At 39.3% G+C, this 14,675-nt stretch overlaps 1 protein-coding gene and 1 long non-coding RNA gene across 5 annotated transcripts in view; one reads left to right on the forward strand and one right to left on the reverse strand.

Annotated features, from left to right (window-relative positions):
• The window catches only part of CHLSN (cholesin), a 144,991-nt gene that overhangs the window by 103,335 nt on the left and 26,981 nt on the right, over positions 1-14,675 (reverse strand). For 3 of the 4 annotated variants that reach the window (XM_081169756.1, XM_081169758.1, XM_081169757.1), the window contains exon 3: positions 3,297-3,344. The exons of the other annotated variant lie outside the window; for it this stretch is intronic. In XM_081169756.1, coding sequence (XP_081025882.1) covers positions 3,297-3,344 — 48 coding nt within the window. The remainder of the gene's footprint in view (positions 1-3,296; positions 3,345-14,675) is intronic. 4 annotated transcript variants of the gene reach the window in all.
• LOC308573108 lies at positions 935-13,555 on the forward strand. Its single transcript, XR_014001920.1, has 2 exons — positions 935-2,379; positions 8,926-13,555. It is a non-coding gene; the product is annotated as an uncharacterized lncRNA (long non-coding RNA).

Below are 14,675 nucleotides of genomic sequence, written 5' to 3' on the forward strand. Positions count from 1 at the left end.
GCACCGGGCACACGAGTGGTTAGCTACACCGCTGCTCACAAGGAGAAAAACCTTGAAAATTATTCTACAATTTTCAGGTTTCTGCTCCTGAAAGCTGACACTCTTATTGACAAGCATATTTATTTGCTTAGGCAACCAGACCCAGTAACCTTTGATTTGATTTGATCTGAAGGCAGCCATGTTTAGGGAAGTTTTTAATGTTTGATGTTTTATCTCTTCTTCTTCTTCTTCTTCTTCTTCTTCTTCTTCTGTTGGGAGCTACCCAGAGTGGCTGGGGAAACCCAGCCAGATGGGCAGGATGGTTATTATTATAACTATTTATTATTATTTGTTGTCATAACTGAGGACTCCCCTGGGACTCATCTTGGTGTGCATTTCAGCCATGCTGTGCACCCATGCTGTGCAACCAAACACTCTCAAATGACCCAGGCTAGGTTCATGGGTGTAGCCTGGGGGGGGGGGCGCCAGGGGGGCAGCTGCCCACCCCCATATCAAGTAAAACAATAGAAATACTCACTGACAAATCACACTGGTTCTGCTCCCCTAACAAAAGTCCTGTCCCCCCTAACAAAATTCCTGGCTACACCCACACTTAGGTTTCATACCATGAAAAGCCCAAATGGTGTTGTTTGAGTTGCAATTGTGAACAGCTAGTTCTGAGTGTAATTAACCATTGTTAAGGCTTTCTCCAATAATGCATCAGACAACCGTGTGTCTGTAATTGAGCACACATCATTTCTTTGAGAGTGTGATTTTTGTTTTCAGCCACCTCATTGTCAGAAGGGGTGTAAGGGCTGTCAGCTGATGCATAAGCTCCTTCTTAACTAGGAAGTCTTTATATTTCAAACACTTGTCTGTTTGCTACAGGCTTCTCATAATGATTATGCACCCAAGTCACAAATGATTTAAACTCTTAAATTTGCTGAATGCTCGCTTTAAAGACTGCAACCTCCTAGAACTGCAGAAAGTTAGCCCTAAATCAGTTGACCAACCACTAAAAAACACACAAAAAACTCACACTAAAACAGCCCCTTGTGTGCTATCCGAATAAAGTTTACTTTCTTATTGAGCTCATATGACCGTATCCTGATTGCTCAACTGAATCAAATTGAGACTATAAAAATAAATGTTCAAGAGAAACCACATTTGAAAAGAATGCCCACTTTTTCTTCCTCATTCAATTTCGAATAGCAACAGTAACTGTCAGAGGGAAATGTGCATGAAAATTACAGCACTGTGTAAATTAAAATGTTTAGAATTATCAATAATTACAATTTTATTCAGCCATCTTGCACACTACGGGTTAGTAGTGAGCAGATTAAATTGACTATCTCTTCAACCAAGGTTTCTCAAACTTGGGTTTCCAGTTGTAGTCCAAAAATAGCTTGGGAGACCCAAGTTTGGGAAACCATGTCTTAAATATAACCTCTTAATGCATAGGGTATTTTGGACAAGCTATTTCATGGACACACCACAATTATGCCTCCAAACCCAGCAAGAAGGTAGGAATCTTTATTTCCAAACTTTTGATTCTAGGCGAAGTATTCAGCATCAGCTTCTGGAAGGAGGGGGGGGAGGTAAGGGTGTGAGTGTTTTAATCATTACCATTTATACTTCTAGCAATCTCACTTCTTCTAGTCCGTATGCAGCCTAATCAACACTGCTTATGCGTAAGAGGGAACTATCAGCAGGCCAGAGAACTTGAAGGTTGCAAGGAGCATAAAAATATATTTCAAAAAATGGGAAATGAACTTTCACAATAGCCAAATCACTGAGCACGTTCAGTGGGCATGGAAAGCTGACCGACTGTTAGTGGGAGGGAGATCAGGGGAGAGGAGGGGTGAATGGAATGGACTGGCTGGAATCCTGGACAGGAAGCACTCCATAAGATAATATTTTGGTGCAGGTCCTACTTGTATAAAATATTTTTATTTGATATTTACTTGTGCAGCATTTTGAAAATGCTAAACATCTGGACATGTGAAAACATACTTCCAGTATTAGTGAATAGGGGTAGAATGGCTTCATGATTTAAAATAACTGAGAAACCACTGGATGGCCTCAAAGACTCAGAAATATATGACTAAACACTACTTTTCTGTTCTGGAGTACCCAAACATCACTCTGTGTAGGTCAACTCAAACTTTAAAGTCACATGATGGAGCCATACGCGGGCTAAAATTGCAACGTGTATGGTTTAAATTACATGAAACCAAGTTCCTGTTTCCTACAGAAGAACTGTGGTTTTTTGTTGTCTGAGTTTTCGAACTGAACACGTCACCACACACAGGAAGCCAAGTATGCATTAAAACTTATTTTCCTCATCAATCTGATCATAAAGACAGCATCAGCCTGTTGCATCTGCATTTTGTTTCACGGGTAAGTAACCTACTTTGTTTTAAATGTGTAATGTTTTCATCATCACTAAGGACCAAAAGCAGTGTGAAAAGAGCTCTGTACTTTCAACCTCTTTGCTTCAGTAATATGCTTTAAAGCTGCGCAAAATGCAGCAAAGTACCACATCTTAAAAAAAAGTTATGAAAACAAAAGAGACCAGGATTTTTCTGTTCTGCTAGAATCCTTTTATAAATAATTAAAGTGTCACAGAATTCTTAAATGTGCAAGAAGCCAGATGCTTCAACTATTTAAACAAAAGGAAGTGGGGAGGAGGAATCAAAACTTTCTACTGAGCCGGAATGTTGCCTTCTACTGTTTTAGAATAAGACGAAAGCAAGAGTTGCACACATAACAGATTTTAAACGCAACACTGTTAACATTCTTCCTCTGTGTAGAAGGGAAAAAATCTCTTTTCAATTTGTTTGTTTCTGTAGAAACTGTATTCCTTCAGTTAAATTCTTACTGTGATCAACTGTGTAAGTAACTCCATTTTTTATTTCTCTGCCTCTACAAATCCTGTCTCTGAATTTAACTTATGTCAGAATCCCTAGTCCATCTTTTGCAAAGAATTATAAACACATTTACACTAAACAGCTAAAATAGCAATAACACTCCAGTTACGCACAAGGCTTGCTTGTATAAAAAGCATCTTCTTTCTCCTGTAGGGAAAAAAAACCAGGGAAGGGCTGTCATATGCTAAGCATCTATACAAAAATAGATCTGGTTTCTAAAACAACGATTCCTAAACATAGTAATGCAGCTTGGAAGCTTTCAAATAAGTCGTCAGTTTAATTCATTAAACTGAAATGCCCAGACTTGAGTGTTTTAAGCAAACGCATGCAAGGGGGAAATAATTTCAAGTTCTGCCTTTCTCAAGAGATTTCCCTCGCAGTACTTGCCCTCCTGTAGTTCTCTCCTGCGTGTTGTGGGGAATGGTTCGGCTCCATCTATTGGAGGCAAGGATAATTTATTAGCTGTGTGTCTGAGCCTGAGAACAGGATTCCAGAACATTTTTGTATTCACTGCCAAAACAAATAAAGCCTAACATACTAGCAGCACAATGCCTGAGAAGGGCTTTCTTTAAAATGGAGGAGTCAGAAAAAGTCAGAAACAAATAAGGGGAAGAATCATCAGTGAAAGAAAAAATCAGAAAGAAGTTGAGAAACAGAAGTGAACAGTATACAGATTACTATTTTTTTCAAAAAAGAAACCAAATGCATATCCTAAAAAAGAACTGCATTCATTACTTTTAAAAAATACTTAAAAAAATAAAATAAAATATTGTGTTTATTCATTTGTCTTATATCCTGCCCAGGGCAGCTAACAACCACCATTAAAATAGAAATACAGTACAACAATAACTAAAACATCAACAAAATCCAACTATTAAAACATAACATAGTGAACAATAAACCTTTAACTGTTAGGCTCCAATCTAGTTATATTCCAAAAGCCAGGACAATTTGTGTGTGTGTGTGTGTGCGCGCGTGCGCGCGTGCTAGGAATAATGCTATTTCCTTGTTCAAATTATGTTCCAAATAAACCTTGGGGGTTCCTTGGAAGCAAAAGAGAGGTTCTGCACTGAGAAAAATCTGTAATATGGGGGACTCCCATAAAAGCTTGCCTACAACAACATGCTTTCCCTTGCATGCAACAAGCATCCAAAGAAGAATGTTGGGTTTGTTATAGGACAGACCTTCCCTTCACGTGTGGTAACTATGAGGCCCAATGTCTAGGTTAATGCCCTGGATAAACTGACTGCGCACCTCAGAATACTTCCCAGAATGCTCTGCAACACCCATTAATGGAAGATATGCAGAATATCCTCAGCAGAAAAGGTAATATGAGAAGGACTGTGTTAAAGCAAAAAGTATGAAATCCATGGCTTTAAACCTAATGCGTTCTGACTGTAATTTCAGCTGTTGTCATGAAATGATGATATTCTAAGACACTTCATTCTGCAGAAGCCACTAAACAACGTGAAGGGATGCACAAGCCATGCAGCTTGCTAGAATTGCTGCAGTAAATTTGCTGTTATGCTAGGTAATCAGAGAAAGGTGGTGGTAAAAATTATTTTCCCAGAGTAATGGAAATTAAAGAACCTCACAATCTATATACCTCCATGTAGTTTTTTCTTCACTAACAGAAAAGGTACCCTTTCCAGTTATAAATGTTTTTCACTTTATTTTACAAAATGGAATTCTCAATGCCATTATAAGGTTTTTACTAAGAATGGTGTTCTTGAAGCTACCAGCATGAGTTTGATCAAACTGCGGGAGGCAGTGGAGGACAGAAGGGCCTGGCATGCTCTGGTCCATGGGGTCACGAAGAGTCGGACACGACTAAACGACTAAACAACAAGAATGTACTATGTGGCGATGTACATTTGATGCATTTGTTGCCTGCTGAGTGTTTTTCAGGCAACACAAAATGCATGGAATCTAAGAGTTCCTTAGAATTCAAATCCAAAAGATGCATTCAAGATTAGCTGAGATTCCTGCATTGCAGAGTTGGACTAGATGACCCTCAGGATCTCTTCCAACTCTACAATTCTATTTTTCTAGTTGAACGTACTCTGTCAGTTCACAAATGGAAAGCATTTCTTCAACACTCAAGCTGTAGACTACTCTTATATTATTCTATCAGAACTTAGATCCATTCTATCACAAGCAGGGCTACCCCACGTCTGCATTTTCCAGGACATTACTGGGATTTCAAAGGCGGAATTGATGTCTGGGGGGGATTTCTGAAAGGCGGCGCTTTGTCCTGGATCTTCATAGGCAAGTCAACTGGAAAACTCTGGGGTTTGTAAAAAAATTAATTGAGGTCTTCCTAAAAAAAAATCACAACTCTTATTAACACTAATAAATATGCTTATTAAATGCCACTTTGTCTGACAGCTTGCTTGTGAGTCAGGAAGCAGAAAGGTAGACATTGACAGTACTAATACTAAGCTCAACACTAACACTTGCAGATACTAATACTGGCCTAAATCATAATGTTGCTTTTTAAGAGTCACTGAGATAATATGTCATGTGCTTTGAACACTCTTTCAGTGTCTTATAAATGGTATAATTATTGTAATAACCTAGTGGCTCAGGCTTTTGCGGATGTGCTGCTCTCACTAAATGCTTTTCTTCTGTTAGCAAACAATCTGTTTCTTCTTCTTCTAACCCACAAGTGAGTTTCATTTCAACTTACATTAATGAAACAGAGTTCATTCTGGTAGCAAAATGGAAAGGAACTAACCCATTTTACATTTTTTTTAATCCATGCTGAGTGCTAGCTAGCTATTGCCAGTGGAGCAGATAAATCCCTCCCTCCCACTTAACAATTTAGTCTAATGTCCTTTGTGTGCAGCTCACCTTCCCTTTCTTGCATCTGATGCTCTAGGTGCTCCAAATCCCAGTTTCAAAGCTACCTCATTTTAGCCAACTCCACCTTTCTACTGTAAGCTGTGGGTTCTTGCTGCAAAGATACCTAATTGAAAAAGCTGCCCCCAAAACTTATTGCTGAAGCCTCAGTACAGGAAAGGGTTTTGTTGATTTCACCTAGCATAATTCAGCCAATGCTGCAACCATGCTGCCTGTGATGCTCTAGAACAGGCTTCCTCAAACTCGGTCCTCCAGATGTTTTGAGACTACAGTTCCCATCATCCCTGACCACTGGTCCTGCTAGCTAGGGATCATAACTGTTCAGGACCAAATTACATGACAAAAATCTGGCCTTCAGTTCATGAAGAGAGATTTGTGGCACAGCAGGCGTTCGATCCTGTGTCTTCTTGGTCAAAGCCCAAGCATCAAAGGCTTGTACTTTAACCATTATATCCCATGGCTCTCTCAATCTTGAAAACCTTGCATTGGGGAAACTGGGGATCAAAATTCCTTCTTGGCTATAAAACCAAGGCAGTCACTGTCTCAGTCTAATTCTACCTCACAAGGTATTTGTAGGAAGGAAATGGAAAACAAATATTCTGCTTCAAGTTCTTTGGGTGAAAGGCAGGAGACATATATATCTTTTTCTGTGGTAGCTTTGCTCTTATTGCAGGGCTTCTTCCTCTCCCCCCTTAACTAACAGCCAGTGGTGGGGTGGGGGCTGAATCAGGACTATGGGGAGGGGGTATTCACCCCTACCATGGTCTTTATTTGAATCAGATCATCAATCGATCTTGCTGTTCACAGTGAAAGGAAAGCAACACAAGACCTACTTACTTCAGGTCTAGCATGGCCCTTACTGAGGGACCTAAATCACAATTCCTTAGCCTAATGTACAGCAGAAGGCTATTGTGAGAACAAGGGGAGAGGAAGGAATGGCAGGATAGAAGTCTAATAAATAAATTAAAAGCCCATGTTATTACACCACTCTGCACATACATACCCGTATCCCAACAACTAGAAATATTTGTTATTGATACTGTATTTTTATAGTAGATCTCAACTGTTTGAAAGTCAACATGGGTGCCATTTTTAGCTGGATGTCAGGGTGTGTGTGTGTGTGTGTGTGAATAAGCTAATATTTCAGCTCTGTCTAACATACTCACAGAATAATTCTGTGCATGTTTATTGAGAAGAAAGTCCAACTGAGTTCAAAAGACGTTAGTTCCAAGCTGACATCCATGTTTGGAGGCATGATTTGGGGAAGGACTATTGTTTTCATGTCCTGTTTCTAAGCCTCTAAGGGACATAAGATGCAAGATGGTAAACTAGATGAATACAGTGGTACCACGGGTTACATACGCTTCAGGTTACATACGCTTCAGGTTACAGACTCCGCTAACCCAGAAATAGTACCTCGGGTTAAGAACTTTGCTTCAGGATGAGAACAGAAATTGTGCGGCGGCAGCTAGAGGCCCATTAGCTAAAGTGGTACCTCAGGTTAAGAACAGTTTTAGGTTAAGAACGGACCTCTGGAACAAATTACGGTAAGTTCTTAACCCAAGGTACCACTGTATTTGGTCTAATGTAGCAGGGCTCTTCTTAGTCTTCTTAAATGTGGCATACAACTAAAGCCTTAAACTTACACTGTAGCTTAAAGCACAGCATTCTAACATTGACAGAACTGCACTAACAATATATAAGCTATGGAAGAAAGTCTTAGGGAGAAACATTATTCCATTATTGGATGAGGCTCTATGGAAACTTCTGATAAGAGACCCAAGGCATTGCAGTGTCCCTGCAATTCACTGTACATATACACTCTGCCTGAATGGATCAGCTTTGCATATTACTGAATGATTTGAAGAAACCACAGTATTAAATCTGGGGATTAATGTGAAAACTGAAATGCTTATGTTACAAAGGAAACAGAAGACGAAATAGTAAACATAGCATGCTATATTTTTTAATTGCAGATATGCTAAAACATCTTTTAATACGAGCACAAAGCTTGGGAAATAGAAGCTATATTTTAAAATGTACTAATAATTACACTCCAAAAGCTCCATATAGGTTTCTACATAATTTAAAATATGAAATGTTTATCCTATTGCAGCACAATCCTTTTTTTAAAAACCTCTGAATAATATTAGCAACAGATTTCTTTCAACAAAGTATATGGAAATCACCTTTTTGATAACGTACAAATCGTGTTTTTAGGTAGCCTATAAAATTACACATTCCATATTTATGGCAGTCATTTTCTGCAGAGCAAACAACTATTGTATCTTTTTACACAGTCTATTATTTGTTTAAAAGAGAAAGTGATGTCTTTTCATGGTAACAGAATCATGATGGCATCACATGATTGAGCTATTACAGTTAATTCCCTGTCAGCTTCACCTTAAAAAACCCTATCTTTAGGAATTTATAACTGCTATAAACACATACACACAGTTCTAAGCTAGAAAAAGAGTATATCAGATAAAGGTGTTAAAAAGAAGTTTTTAAAAAACAATTATTTCCCCCAATCTCCAATAGTTCCATCATGAGACTGGGGGAATTAAAAGGTCATAATATTACTGCTGAAAATCTATTGCTGCAGTCTTGTAGTCTTCACAACTATTCTGAAACAATCACTGTGAACATAGTAACCCAATAGCCACAATGTGCACTAAGAGGGTAGAAACTGCTACTGAATCTACTTGTGATAGTGGAATTCAAAGATATACCAGTGTAGTGACCAGATGACAATAGAGCGCCCTGTCCTTTTACTGGGGCTATGGTTGTGTCTCTAGTTATTATAATAACTAAGCCCTCCCCCATAGAGGCTATAAACATCATTTTCTATTGTTTGTGAAGCTGTCTCAAGACTACCTCCCAATTCTACTACTACTACTACTAATTTCATTATTTATACCCCACCCATCTGGCTAGGTTGCCCTAGTTACTCTTAAGTAAGTAACATTGTACTCAGGCTCAACAGCAACTCTACATTCCTTTCTGACAAAGCACATGGCTCTACGGTTTGCAGCTGGGGTGCACTGTAAGCACATTTTGACATTTAAAAAATCCAAAGATATGCGGTGGTACTTTCTCACTTTTCTTCTGCTTTGACTATACATTTAAAGTCCTTTGATTGTTTGTTTTCCAGTTTGCAGAAACACCAAGCAACCAAAGTTCTTCACAAGAATGGTCTCTCATAATATGACCTGGATGAAGTACCCAAGCCAGAGCCGAGATTCATTCACAAGTTTTGAAGACATCATATTCTCACAACATGTAATATCAAGATTTATGCACTGCTATATTACGCTCTTTGTACCAACTGGTCTACTAGCTGGGATTGTTATTTTAGGCATCCTCATCAAGAACCATATGCAGCGCACCAATGAGAAATTAGATATAATGCTTTTTGCTCACACCATCAGCAACATGTTAATGATTCTTTTATCGCTCACCATCATCACAAGGCCTGCCTACCTCAAAGTATCCTATTTTGAGTGTGGAACGCTGTCATTTTTTTTCAATTTGAATTACTTCAGCTCTCAGTACCTTCTTGTCCTCATGGTGCTTAGCTTTTTTCTTTATAGGCACCCACCCCAAAATGCTTTAATTAGTAAGGCACATCAAAACCCTATGGTATCTGTTGCATTTGCACTGATATGTGCCTTTTGTGCTACACTAATAGTGGTGGCACTGCTGGGCATGGAGAATTACCATGAAGAAACAGACTGCCAATTAGATCCTTTATTTGCATGGCCTGAATACGAGATTATTAAATTTACCTTTGGCTTCTGCATTCCATCTTTGGCCAAGCTTCTCTGCTTTATTCTAATGTTTGTTAAAAAAGTTCAGCCAGAAATCCATCCCTCAAGATACAATATTCACCCTTATTTGACTGTTTTGGTTATTACAATAACAATGTTTGTGTGTCGTCTATTTTACAACAGTATGATTCTCTCTAGGACCAGCCTGAAGATACAGAGGATAATAGGGACACCCCAAAATGAGCTGACAATGAATATTGCAGAGATCCTGCTGTTCAGCGAAAGCTGTGTTAGTTTAGTTATCATTCTTTGCCTTCATAAACCATGCAGAATCGGCTTATTGAATGTTATAACTAATCTCACAAAAGTTTGCAGGAGGACACATGCTAGTAACAGTCCTCTTGAAATACCAGAGACTCGTGCTGAAGTCTCATCTGGGCCCTCTGAAAATGGATCACACTGACCTTTGCCTTCCAAAATATTAGCATTGAAGAAAAAAGCTACAAATCTGCCAACATACAGAACCTGAAGGAATAAAAGATTTGCAAGCTTATTTATTCTTACAACCTGAGGAACAAATATTCTCCAGCTGGGGCTGAAAGCTACAATCATAGTTACTTAATGTTCCTCCTGTGCTGCTATTGCACGTCGTTGTTGTGTGCTGATGTATGGACAGCGGAGTGAACAACAGGACAGGCAACATGGTCAAGAGCTTTTATAAAAAGAAACTTTTCCAGGATCAACAAAGGGGTAATGAATATGGAAGACTGAATGGGAGAGTGAAGGGAGATCTTGATAAAGAAGTGCATCACCTAGAAGTTAATGTATTATTCTACAACTGACTCTTATATCAACAAAAGTAACTAAGTTATCATACAACATAATCCTTCAGTCCGTACATTTTTATCCCCCTCCCAACATACATTCATAAGGGATACAAGTCACTTGAAAGGGGGCCCTTTTTCTCTGTTCACCCATCTTGGACCAACAAACACCACCCATGGAATTGTCTAGCCTAAGAAGTCCAGCTTTCAGAATCCAGCCTGCTTGAATGTGGGTGCTTCTAAAAGGCTTTTCAGTGTACAGAATGGAACAGAACTGCACGGAGCAACAGACAAACTAGTTATACTGAATTATAGACATTGAGGCTCTGAGATTAGAAGTTGTACCCATCTTCAAAAGGGGGGCGGGGAGAAGATTGAGGTAACTACCGATCCGTCAGCTTTTCTATACCAGGAAAGACCCTAGAACGTAGAATTAAATGGTCAGTCTGTGAGAACTTATAAAAGGATGCTGTGATTGCGAAGACCGAGTATGGGTGTCTCAAAAACAAGTCATGCCAGACTCATTTCTTTTTTTGATAAAGTTACAAGCTTGGTGGATTGGTTAATGCTGTGGATGTGGTGTATCTTGATTTCAATAAGGCCTTTGACACAAGTCCCCTGTGATATTCTTGCAGAGAAGCTGGTAAAATGTTGGTTAGATGAGGTTACTGTTAGGTGGATTTGTAGCTGGTTGACCGACAAAACCCGAAGAGTGCTCACTAATGGTTCCTCATCATCCTGGAACAAAGGGACAAGTGGGGTGCCACATGGGAGGGTTCTGTCTTGGATCTGTTGTTCACCGTCTTTATAAATGACTTGGATAAAGGAAGTGAGGGGATGCTCATCAAATTTGCAGATGACACCAAACTGGGAGGGGTAGCTAATGCCACAGAAGACAGAATCAGAATTAAAAATAACCTTAATAGATTGGAGAACTGGGCCCAAGCTAACAAAATTAATTTCAGTAGGGACAAATGTAAGGTTCTACACTTAGGCAGGAATAATCAGCTGCAAGAATATAAGATGGGGTACGCCTGACTTGTCAGTAGTAAATGTGAAAAAGATCTAGGAGTCTTGTTGGACCACAAAATTAATGTGAGACAACAGTGTGATGCAGCAGCAGAAAAAGCTAATGCTATTCTAGGCTGCATCAACACAAGTACAGTGTCCAGATCAAGAGAAAATCACTATATTCTACCTTAGTCAGACCACAACTGGAATACTGTGTCCAATTCTTAGCACCACAAGGAGGATTTTGACAGGCTGGAATGTGCGCAGAGGAGGGCAACCAAGATGATCAAGGGACTGGATGATCAAGGGCCTTATGAGGAAAGGTTGAAGGGGCTGGGTATGATTAGCCCAGAAAAGAGGAGACTGAGAGGAGATATGATCTTCAAATATCTAAAGGGTTGCCACATGGAGCTTGTTATCTCCTGCTTCAAGGGTGGGACCCAAACCAATGGATTCAAGTTACAAGACAGGAGATTCCGACTTAACATTAGGAAAAACTTTCTGATGGTAATAGACTTCCTCAGAAGGTGGCAGACACGCCTTCATTGGAGGTTGGATGGCCTTATGTCACAGTCACTTTAGTTAAGATTCCCGCATTGCAGGGGGTTGGACTAGAATTGGGCCCATTCCAATTATACAATTATATTATTCTGTAAGTTCCCTTAAAAACAAGGGGTTGCAAAAGGGCATTGTATTTGCTGGAAGTGTGCAGTATATTCAAGACAGCCTAACTGCTGTGCAGTAGAAATGGCAAAGCCATATTTCAGGGTGGGACGGGACATGAATACAGGTTCTACAAACCAGGACAGCTGTTCTGGGCTTGAGGTAAATTAATTATTTCGGGTGCAGGCAGTGTTAAATACATCTGGGCAGGCCTTTGCCAAAATATCTAATTGATGTAACAATGACCAACAACATGAAAGATTTAACATGAGAATGGTGCTATTGGGGATAATGTGGTATAGTAAGTTGAAATGTGTCCATGTGATCATGGTGAATCATGCCTCTTTAAATGTTTTGGAGAAAAATGAAATCATGTCAAAAGACATAGCAAGAGAAAAATGCAAGGAGGACAGTAGTTCTTTCATTAAGATGGGTAATAAATAACAGTCTAGGAGTTTCTTAACAGTAAATGAGATGAATGTAAGGCAAGGCATGAAAGATCTAACAGGGTGTTGGAGCCTTTTTCTTTTCATGCATAGAGAGCGTTATCTGCTGGTTCAAGGCTTACCTTGAAGCAGGGGTAGGCAACATGCTGCCCATCAATGCTGTGAATTCCAGCTCCCATAAAGCCCAACCACCCTGGTTGATGGTCAGGAATTATGTGTCCTAGGGCAGGAACCTTTCTCTCCCATATGCTACTCTGTAAAGTGTCGTCTATGGTTATGGCACCATGTACAACATAATAATCATTATTAATAATGATAGTTTGATTTCTAATCAAGAAGACTGGCTTATTCTAAATACTTCTGAAAATGAAAAGAGAAATGTATGTCCAAGGCAAAATATTGCTCTGGACTGTTTTTTGGTCATGACAAAGGGTATCTTTGTTTCACCAACTTCCTACAACAAAATCACACATCAACTACTGCCACAGGCTGGACTTTGGGATGTAATAAACATATGTGCCAGGAAAGAACTCAGGCGATTCTCTGTCTGAGATAGCTCGCAAGAAAATATTGTAACACTGTGTGCTTATACATTGCAATAGTTGTTGGGAAAATGTTAGAAGGGATTTTGTAGTGAAGACACATCAGAGCCTTTCAACATCTATGCCAGTGAATATTAGACCAACTAATATTAGGGGGCTGAGGGTAAGGTCTGCCCTGACTACAACAGGACCTCCAAGTGTAACACTTTACCTGAATTGGGAAACAATGAAGGATGTACTCAGGGTTGTTATTATGGGAGGTATTAAGCATGATCCCCACCCCTAGTGATCCCAGCCATTGATTAAAAAAACTTTTTCCAATCCTTCATCTGCATAGCCCTGCCCTGTGTTCCATTTCTTGATCCCACTAGAGTGTGACAGAATGCTAGAAGCTACTTTTTATGTATATATAGATTAAGTTTATGATGATATGATCAACAAGAATCAACAACTGTTTTTCATCTATCAAAATGTGAACCAAATTCAAGTTTTCTCAATGCATATGGTTAATAAAGGTTTCTAAAAATATTTCAGCAGTCTAAATGATCTTCCAATTATTACATAATTCATTTTTATAACAAGCACAAGTAGGATATTAGAAGCATTTTAGTGTATGGATGTTTGTTCCAGTCATGGGGAAAAGCTGTCTACTTCTATTCAGATACAGTAGTGTTTTTTCCCCTGCAGCAATTAAGGAAATGTTATTATAGTAAACCATAAGCCAAATGGAAAAGAACATCACCCATATCCGAACAAAGATGAGTGAGAATTATTAGACAGAGTATACTGAAAGTATTCTAAGCCTGCATTAGCTCTTTACCCGGAGCCTGTGGAGATCTGATGTGCTTTTAATATCCCATTTTTCTGTAGTCTCTGCATTTTAAAAATATAAATGGAAAGCTATGGTTTAAATTTCAGTAGGCTTGAAGAGGAACTATGACTGATACTTGTGGCAGAATCAAGTACATTGTTGTGTTCTACATAAGAGATGAAAGCTAGGGCTGCAATGTTTAGTCAATTCATTCAGATTAATTCATTTAAAAATTTAATCAGGAAATAGATTTCTAAAATTATCTTTTATATAACACCACAGAGACTGCAAGTTCCATCGGAAGTAGCATTTCTCCTTCCACCTCATACAGGAGGGAATAGGCTAAGGTGCTGTGACCTGAGGGATGCATTCCCAATGTCTAAAACCAAAGAAAGCATGCTTCTTTATTTCAAGTAATTATTCTTATTCATATACAAATGAAATTTTAATCTACTGGAATGCATTTGATTAATCCAACAATATTATTTAATCATTTGATTAGTACTGCCCATAGAAGCATAAGAGTTCTGGTGCAGGCACAGGCAAACCCAGCTTGATGGGCGGGGTATAAAACAGGCATAGGCAAACTCAGCCCTCCAGATGTTCGGGACTACAATTCCCATCATCCCTAGCTAACAGGACCAGTGGTCAGGGATGATGGGAATTGTAGTCCCAAACATCTGCAGGGCAAGAGTTTGCCTATGGCTGCTCTAGTGGATCAAATATAAAATACCATCTACTCCAGCATCTTGCTTCCCAGAGCAACCAACTAGCTGCCTCTAGGACAGGGGTGGGAACCTCAGGCCCAGGGACCAAAAGCCCTGTCAAGCCTCTTTG

This window comes from Podarcis bocagei, assembly GCF_964188305.1.
Source record: "Podarcis bocagei genome assembly, chromosome: 14".
Lineage (NCBI taxonomy): Eukaryota > Metazoa > Chordata > Lepidosauria > Squamata > Lacertidae > Podarcis > Podarcis bocagei.